Here is a 10,249-nt window from a genome sequence, read left to right on the forward strand (position 1 = left end):
GGTTTAAAGGATGAGTGAGTCCGTATAAATACAGGCACAAGGGACATAACATATTCGTTTAAAAGGTTGGTGGCACATTCTCGGTGTATGGAGTGGTGGTGGTGACCACTTCACATCAGGTGGCCCATTTGACCGTCCACCTACATATAACAAAAATAGATCGTTCATAATTAATTTTGCAGTAGTCAATAAAGGAAAACATCATGGAGTTTACTCCATAGCTCGGGGAAAGGTGCCACATGTATTCACCAACCGATACGTAATCAGCATTTGAGAATAAAAAACAGATATTTGCCAAGCAGTTAGAAATGTATAGGCTGTAATTACATTTTACTGCTAATTATATACATACGTATTAGCTACCTCATCTAGTGACTAGTTTTGCAGATCCTGAAGTCCTGCGTTATAATTTCGGGAATTTCAACGAAATCATTAGGTCTTTTAAGAAGTTTTCTGAGGCAACCTTAAAGTTGACAGTTCATACACGGTCTTGAAAAATACGTAAAGCAAAGATCCTGCATCGAACGTCACTTCAACCGTGTCGAAATTGCCGCCTTTTCGGATTATAAGTAAAAGTAATGAATCTTTGCTAACATATACTTGAGTACATAAAATAATTGAGAATGGCCGCCTTAACTGAAATCTATAAGAAGTATATCATCGTTATTATCTTTAAATAAAAGAGAAGTGCCCATTCTATTATGGGCTAAATAAATCAGTCGAAAGAAGTTTTATAAACGAATCATGAAAAAGTCGAGTCTAAACGAATCTGAGAATTTAGTAGCCGTAAAAATCACCGCGTAAAATTGTGTGACCGCATGTTTTAGGGCAGAGGACATAGTTGCTTTTTTCAACACACGCGTTATAAATTCGGCTGCGTTAACGCAACGCAACGCATCGCAAATCGTGTTCAATGTGCCGTCACTAACGTTGCGAGTAACGTATTTGTTGCTGGGTGAAATGGATAGTGCCCTCTTGTTAATTAAGGTTTCTATCTGCAGAGTAGACAATACGTCTATAGACAATGTTTGCCTACGGGTCGCAATGTTTGCAAAGCTGTAACTAGTACACAAATGTTATGAAGCGTTTTTATTGATTGCGTAATTTATTGAAAATCACCATTCAATATAAAAACTTAACGCCAATTGATTGTCTAAATTCCACTACCAGTTCGAAAAAAAATGCCTACACCTGAGACAAACCGGTAAAAGAAACAGCATACTATTTTTAACTCAAAGTATAACTGATTATGTTTATCATATAATGATGACAAACAATGTTGGCAGTTGGTTTTAATGATTAATTAGAATGAAATTTATTGTGTTAAAATATTTTTAAAAATAACAATTTATAATAGTTACGGCTTATAAAGTCTTATTGTTGGGAGTAGTATTAAAACGGGGTAGATATTCAGCTCACTTATACACTTATTTCTTTAATATTCACTTTAATGTACACATTTTATTTGTGATGGTAGAGTTCAGTTCCTCCTCTACTATTATTTTTATGTTATAGGCATGTAGGCGGGCCACCTACTGGTAAGTGGTCACCATCAGCAATGCGACACCAACCTTAGAAACTACGATGTTATTTCCCTAGTGCCTGTCAAATCGAAACGCAACAATATAAAGTATTGCCGTTTAGTGCTATAATATCTAAAGAGTGATACCCAGACGGGCTTGCACGAGCCCCACCACCAAGATAAGCCAACACCACTAAATAATAACTCTATATTTTCCAATTTAGACTTAAACCCAAGGAACATAACTACTAATAGCGGAAGCACACGTTTCAATTCTAGCTGTCTAAAATTCGTTGTTCACCAAAAAAATTAAACGCATATAAGTTTGCTTAAAAAATTGCTGCACTACAAGATAATAAAGATATATAAAAATTCTTGTATATTATGTTATTTGTTGATATTTATTTTTTGTTTCTACCGTTGCTTCTGTAAGGTAAGCTGCACCGGACACCAATGGATTTATCGTTGGTTTAGACAAGTAAAGCGGCTTTGTCTTTGAGACAACAAACGAACCGTCTCTATTGGAGATAGAAAAATTTATTTCGCTTCAAGGAAAGGAGATAAGATGAAACATTTATCTATTTTTTTTTTTATGATTTATGTACAGATATATACAGCATTATTTCTGTAAATAATTAGTTTTAATTTCTATAATAATGCTGGCTCAATCAAATTTTCTTTTTAACTTAAAAAAAATATATTTAAAAGTGGAATGTTCTTTGTTTGTCCCTTATATTTCTATGTGCGCGATTATTTTGATTGTCATTGAATTAAATTTATTATGTACCTTTTTTTTTTTTTTTTTTTTTTTTTTTTTTTTCTCGCTGGAAAAACACATTTATGTGTTTCCCCCACATAAGGTGGGGGGGTATGTGGGACTCGCCGGCGCTGAAGGCGCCGGAATACCCACTAAAAACCAGCGGTACCCACTCCATCTTGTCGGGGGACGTCACGGGATCGCTTGCGCATACTACCGTGCCGTCCCGACGGTTGGCCCGCTTCTGCGGGCCTCCAAATACTAGGGGGTACTCGGGGTACAGAGACCCTCTGGCCCCGGCGACACTCACGGCGGGAGGAGAAGATGCGCATAGCGCTGGCGTCTTCTCCCCGGTCTTCTTCGACGAAGCGGGTCAGCGGAGGCACTCTCCTCGCGCTCCCGCTCCGCGGCCTCCTTCTGCGACATGACATTTTCGCAGAAGGAGACCATCTCCATCCAGCACCTTTCGCTACCAAGCATGGCATTTATCACGCTCGGCAGCGAAAGGTCTCCGCCGATTAAAGTCGCCAGGGAAAGGCGCTGAGGCCCCCAAGCGGCACACTCCATCAGAGTGTGGCATGCCGTGTCCGTAGGCGCACCACACTCGTGGCAGGAGGGCGTTACCTCCCGCCTGACTATTCCGTGCAGGTACTTACCGAAGCACCCATGTCCAGTAAGCACCTGAGTCAGTCTGAAGGTCAATGTGCCGCCTTTTCTCGTTACCCAGCGACTCAAGTGGGGACGGATCGCCTCCACTGTCGCCAGGCCTGCTGATGGGGACCTCAGATCCTCCTCCCACCTGCGAATCAGGGCTTGCTGGGCGAGAGTCCTGATTCGCAGCACCTCCTCCAACCCTGGACGGTCGCCACGCGACCTCACTTCCACCCGGAACCGGTACACTTCCGCGAGCACCTCCGCCTGGAGCTCCCAAGGCGGATCGCCCGCGAGAAGTGTTGCCGCCGTCCACGACACCGTACGATATCCGCGTATCACCCTCACCGCTATGATTCTTTGCGGCCTTCGCAAGAGAACCTTGTTCCGAGCGGTGAGAGCGTCCACCCAGATGGGAGCACCGTACAGAGCCATGGACCGCACAACACCGGCGTATAATCGCCGGCATGGCGTTTCCGGCCCTCCTACATTTGGTAGGAGCCGGCTTAAGGCAGCAGCAGCGTTGATGAGCTTCGGGCCAAGTTGGACAAAATGCTGCCCGAAGCTCCATCTTCCGTCCAGGGTCAGGCCCAGATACTTCATGTGGGCCTGCACCTTAATCACCGTCCCCTGGACGGTGATAAACGCCCCTCGAGGGGGGCCTCGACGTGGACCGTGGAATAAGAGGGCCTCCGTTTTTGAGATGGAGACCCTCAAGCCCAACATTCCTATGCGGTCCACTGTGAGCGACGTACCGACTTCGGCCAGGCGAGCCGCCTCCTGATAATTCCGCCCTGTCGCCGTGATGAGAGTGTCGTCCGCATAGCACAACACCCCCATTCTGGGAAGGACGGATGTCCGCAGGAGCCAGTCGAAGCCAACGTTCCACAGAATTGGGCCGAGAACTGACCCCTGCGGAACGCCACAGCCTACCCAACGCCGGACAAGACGCCCATCGCCCCCCTCCCAGAGGACTACCCGGTCCTGGAGGTATGCCCCCAACAGCCTCCTGAGATAGGAAGGCACCCCGTGGTATCGGAGTGCCTCCCCAATAGTCTCGAAAGGAAGACTATTGAAGGCGTTCGCAACATCTATCGATACCGCCAGAACTACGTCCCCTCGGGCCACCGCATCCGTGGTCCGGGTTTTCAGGGCGTCCAGGGCGTCGATAGTTGATCGACCCGCCCTGAACCCGTACTGAGCCTCTGACAGACCCGGCCCCACCTCGTCGAGGTGCTGAATAAGACGGGCAGCGATAATTTTTTCGAAGAATTTGCCCGTCTCGTTCAGCAGCACAATCGGCCTGTATGCCGAGGAAGAATCTGGCGGTCGACCTTGCTTTGGCAACAAGACCAACTTTCCCTCTTTCCAAGGCTTCAGAAACTGCCCGCTGCACAGACATTGGTCGAACAGCTCCCGAAGCCTTACGCCTAGGTATTCCAGAGCGTCACATAGAACACGCCCTGGAATCCCGTCTGGGCCCGGCGCAGTGTTTTTGGCCCTCAAGCGGTCGAAGGCCACCTCCATCTCCCGCTCTGTGATCAGTGGTGGAGCCACTGTGTCGTCAATCATAGAGCGAGGGACCATCTGTGGAGGGACATGCTCACCTGGATGGGGGAAAAGTTCCCCGACCAGGCGCAGGAGGAGATCCGATGACATTGTCTCTGTCACGGGGGCACCCTGCGTGCGGAATTTTCCACGCACACCGCGGAACGGACGCCCCCAGGGGTCCCGGTTCAGGCCCGCCAGTAGTTCTTCCCTAGCTTTCTCCTTGGCCTGACTTATCGCCAGCTGTAGGTCTTTTTTCAGCTGACGATAAGCGGCCAATAGCTGTCCCTCCAAGTCCGCATCAAAACCGTTGCGCCTCCTACAACGGACGTAAGCCCTTCGCGCCCGGCTGCACGTCGCCCGAAGCTCTGCTATTTCGGGCGACCACCAATACACCTGCCGGCGCGGAGCTCTATGCCGGAACCTAGGCATGGCAGCATCGCAGACCTCTTTGAGAGCACTGCGCATGTGGCCCGCTAGCTCTTCTGCACTGGCGCCCTCCCACCTTCCTGTGGAACCCCATCGCTGTACGATGGCAGCCTCCCTGGCCAGCTCACGATCTAGCTGGCTAAGAGACCACCTTGGAAGCGTGGTTGGCACCCTAGAGGGTTCCACCGACCTGCGAGAGGTAGAGATCTCAAACCGGATGTACCTGTGGTCCGACAGAGTCTCCACCTCCTCCTTTACTCTCCAATTCAACACTCTGCGTGCTACAACATGGGTGGCGAAAGAGAGATCCACCACGGACCCCCCCTGTTGCCGCACGCACGTGTAAACCTGCCCCCTGTTCAGTAGGGACAGGCTGGAGAGAAGTGCCCACACCTGAATAGCCCTTCCTCGCGGATTCGTGGCAGGGTTGCCCCAGGCACGTGACTTAGCATTGAAGTCGCCCAAGACCAGTATCGGCCTCGGTGACTGCCTGGTCACCGCAGCTCTGATCGAGCCGAGATAAATCTCGAACTCCGCCAGGCCGCGGTTGGGAGAGAAGTACGTACCCACAACAACGAATTCTCTCCACCCTGCCACTACGTAACCCGAGCCCCTCTCAATGAGTGAGAGAGAACTCGTTTCACTCCAGGTAGTAACCACCACGGTGCCGTCCAAGTCTCCTAACCAGTTAGGTAGGGGAGGGACATAATATGGCTCGCAGGCCACAGCCAGGTCGATCTGCCACTCCGCCATGGACTGCAGCAGCAGGTCCTGCGCCGCGGCGCAGTGGTTGATGTTCGTCTGGAGGAACTTTATGTTTGTGCTCATGTTGACATTGAAGCTTCCTCCTCGGCCTGGCGCCGTCCGACATTGGTGGTAGTCTGGGTGCCTAAGACCACCGTACCCTTTGTGATGGGGGGGTTGCACTCCCCTGATCCCATCACGTGCCCAGAGGGCTTGCCAGCGTCTGCGCACACAGCACAGCGCAGTTTCTCGGTACAGCCCGCCGACTTGTGGCCATCTACGCCACACCGGAAGCATAGACCCCCCCGTTCCGCTTTGGATGGGCAAAGCACCTTCGTGTGGCCAAGGCCCATACACTTGAAGCAGCGCAAAGGGCGCTGCTCCAATACGCATACCTTGGCCGAGCTCCATCCTACGAGGAGGCGACCGGCATCTGATATCTTCTTCGCCGCTGTGAGAGGACAGGTGACGCGGACCATTCCCATATATCCAGGACCACGCTGCAACACTCCGCATCTGACTGAGTCAGGGGAGCAGTTCCCTGCACGAGCAACTGCAGCGACCAATTTATCTTTGGTGACGGAATCATCCAATCCCGTCACCTTAAGGTCCACTCGCTTTACAGGTCGAACGACGATTGCGACACCATCCAGTACAGTGCGGAGCTTCTCAGCAAGCTTATCCGCCTGCTCCGCCTGTGCTTTCGGTAGCTCGAGGAGTCTGGCTCCCGTCGCCGATCGTCGGACCCTAAGGCCGCCACAGATTCCAATATCCTGAAGCTTAACGCCCTGCTCCGCGCGCTCCAGGATGTGAGCGTATGTAACGCCCTTCTCCTGCGCATCCGGCTGCAGAGTGACCATTACTGCAGCCCTGCGAGGAGCAACCAGCCTCGGTTTGGCCACCGGCTGAGCCTTCGCCACTGTTGATGGTACTGTGGCGGACGCTGCGGCCGAGGGGGAAGCCTTTTTATTCTTTCCCTTTTTAACCACGGTGGACCATGATGTCTCCTGGGCCTCCCGTGGTTGGGACTCCGACGTGGTCGGGGTGGCTGATAGGCACGTAGTCGGTGCCAGCGGGACTGACTCGACTGCAGGCACCCGTTTCGGCGCCTGTGCGGGTTTCGGTGTTGGGGTCGGATGGACCACTTGCGCGTATGTAGGTGCAGTTTTCTGCACTACAGCCTGTTTCTTGTCCGCGGCCAGAGGGGGACGGAGCACTTTAGCTGGAAGGAGACGGTCCTGGATTCCTTCCATTTGAGCTTTAATCATAAAGCCCACCGACGACATTATAGAGGCCTTAAATTCCTCCAAAGCCTGTGTGTCCCGCACAGTGCTGGTGGACGCCTCATTTGCCACTGCCACCGTGGTCCGCATTTCCGCAAACTCACGGCGGTGGGCTTTTAACTCAGTCTTGAGGCTGTCCACCTCCTTACGCAGGCGGCCATTATCAGCGCGAAGCCTGCGCGTCTCTTCCGCCTCGGTCCTTGATGCCAGAGCATCTACGATGGACTGGAGCGAAGATGCAGATTCTTTGAGCTTCTTGATGAAGCCACCCTTCAGGTTGCTGGATTTCTGGGCAATCTCCAGAATAAGTGCTGCATTGCGACCAGCCTCCGCACGCAGCTCCTCTGCACCCAATTTTAGGGGATCCTCCCTACGGACCTCCGAGGAAGAGGATTCCTCAGAGTCAAGCGCGATCACAGCCGTCTCCTTACGGAAAGCCCGACTTCTCAAGGAGCGCTCAAACGCCTCCTCCCTAGCCTCGGCGGCCTTTGCTTTAAGCTCGGCTTTGGCGCGAGCGAGGCCAGTTCCGCGTCCCTTGGAAGTGAGCTTCCCCCGGCTAGCACTGTTACGTTTCGCCGCCGATCTGATTTCGGTCTCCGTATCCGAACCGGAATCAAAGAGCGCAAGGCCCACAAGTGGGCGTTTACGCCCAGCATTTGCGTCGGACGACGACAACTCCGTGTCGACGTCCATCAGAACAAAAAAAAAAAAACCAACGAACAATCAAACGAAACAAAAGAAAACAAAAATACCCTATATAAATTTAAAAAATGAAAATAATTGAACAACAAAAACAAATCAACAAACAACAGTGAAAACCAACATAACCAATCTCAAGACGAAACAACAATCCATTTGCACAGCCGAGTTCAGAATATGTCACAACAGAAACAACAAAAACCCTTAAAGAAAGCCAAAGTAGTCGTAAAAACATCCACAACGCATAGATAACGCAGCCAAAGCCACGATGTTTCGCTTCAGTTAGTATTCGTAACTTGCTTAGCAACATTCGCTCGAGATAACGAACACGTCCGCACGCTACGACGGTCAACGACGAATCCAAATTTATTATGTACCTAACTTAAGTTGATTTGAATGTATTGACAATTAATCATAATAATTTATAAATATCAAATCGGAAAAGAAATGTCACGTTTAGCGTTACACATGCTAAGTCTGCTAAGCTAAGATGGTAGGGCTTTGTGCCATCTAGATAGGTACTAACCACTTATAACAATATGTTCTACCACTATACAGCAATACTTAATATTGTTGTGTTCTAAAGTACAGGCACAAAAGGCTACCTGGGTAGGTACCACCCATTTATCAGATATTCTACCGCCAAACAGCAATTCTTATATATTATAACATCACAGTTTCCAAGGTACAGAGATATCTAAGTCCATGCCTTGTATTATATTTGGTTTCTTATTTTGTAATTAATATTCGCTACGATTTTAAATAACAAAAAAACTAGTTTCCAAGGTTAGTGACGCATTCGAGGTCATGATACATTGATGATTAATAATTCTTGCAGCGCCAATGTTAAGTAAAATCTAAAACACTCTCTGATTACGTACACAGGCATATTAGTTAGAATAATAAATAAATCAAGACGGGTCTTTTAAATATGTATCAATATGTCAATATATCAGGAAGATGCCTTTTTTATTGTATGTTATCGTTATAGTTTGCTATGTAGATAGGGTATTAACTAGAGATAAAAAATAAAACAAATTATTATAACCGTTTCGATTACAAATTTAAAACAAGCATGGATGCTTTTTACTTTTAAATAATCCTCATCATTGCTAATACAAACATTCACACCAATAAAATGTTTAACAACAGATTACAGAGTACTGGAAATGACATGAAATGGCATTATTTTATGGCATTAATTTAAATATATATAGAAACTTTATCGAAACACACAAAAGATAATACAAAAGTAAAGAATCTTTTAATTTTTTTTTTTTTTTCGTTAATATTTACTCTTTAAATTATTATTTTCGGAAACTTTGAAAGCCAAATCTTGGAGTAATTTTACACGATTATCTTTCAATTACACGATTATCTACAATTTTAAGCACATGTTTTGAGTTATTAAGATACGATGCGAAATATATTATACACTGTTCTAACGAAAATAAATAATTATCTTGATAATTTTAGGAAGAAGTAGAATAAAATGTTGTTTAAAAAATCTTTTTACGTAGCACTTTTATAATTTACTCTGTTCTATGATTAGACATAAAACAAACAGTGCCCAGTGTGACAAAAATCAAATCAGACACGTTGTTACTATTGTTTAATAACAAAAATCAATATGTCCGTCAGTTTGTCCGGTCGCCGGGTCACGGCAATCAAAGAGCGCCAACTGTAATGAGATTATTATGAATTTCCAATGCAAATAGTTGACCGAAGGGTACGATTGTATATATAAGGGGTATGTCCATTTGTTTGTTTATTTAATCCGAGAAATATACTATTTACTGAATTGTTTACTTTATTCATTGTTGTTGGTGAATAAATATTTAAAAGAATACATTTTGTCGTTACGTTTTTTTTTATTTAAGCCGAGATGCTCCGAAAAAATGAGAGACTTGACATGGTCTAGGATAAGCAGGAAATTAGTGCAAAATTAAATAAACATATTAGATTAAAACCATTTTCAGCTTTTAAATAAGTAAATAGCCTAAAAACTTTATAGCCTGCACTGGTTGATGTATAATAATTAATAATATTACTTATACTCACGCTTACTGGTGGTAGGACTTTGTGCAAGTTTGTCTGAGTAGGTACCACCCACTCATCAAACATTCTACCGCAAAACAGCAGTACTTGGTATTATTGTGTTCCGGTTTGAAAGGGTGAGTTAGCCAGTGTAATTACAGGCACAAGGGACATAACATCTTAGTTCACAAGGTTGGTAGCACATTGGCGATGTAAGCGATGGTTAACATTTCTTACAATTTCAATGCTTATGGGCATTGGTGACCAATTACCGTCCGCCTACCTATATTTAAAAAAAAAGTAAGTTGCAACATAGTTGTAGTCAAGATCGAATATGCGTCGAATTAAGTCTAAGAAAATTATTTTGCTCTAAAATAAGAGAATATTTTGTGCCGTTCTATTAACGCAATTATATGATTATACACTTACTCAATTAAAAATGTCTGACAATCCTAATGAAACTTTGTTTTGGTCAACCTATATTTTTCAGCATTAGTATGAGAATCCTGATTGTGCTCATAGAGGAGAAAGTAAAACAATAAACGAAATACATATTTTTTGTTAGAAGAGTGATAACAA

General features: G+C 46.3%; 1 protein-coding gene across 1 annotated transcript; it reads right to left on the reverse strand.

Annotated features, from left to right (window-relative positions):
* Window positions 1–368: 368 nt before the first annotated feature.
* LOC126781898 (uncharacterized) lies at window positions 369–7,627 on the reverse strand. Its single transcript, XM_050507019.1, has 2 exons — window positions 5,812–7,627; window positions 369–463 (listed from the first exon to the last, which is right to left on the reverse strand). Exons 1-2 carry the CDS (start codon window positions 7,625–7,627, stop codon window positions 369–371), a joined length of 1,911 nt encoding a protein of 636 aa, XP_050362976.1.
* Between the last annotated feature and the right edge of the window lie 2,622 nt (window positions 7,628–10,249).

Source organism: Nymphalis io, chromosome 4 (assembly GCF_905147045.1).
Source record: "Nymphalis io chromosome 4, ilAglIoxx1.1, whole genome shotgun sequence".
NCBI lineage: Eukaryota > Metazoa > Arthropoda > Insecta > Lepidoptera > Nymphalidae > Nymphalis > Nymphalis io.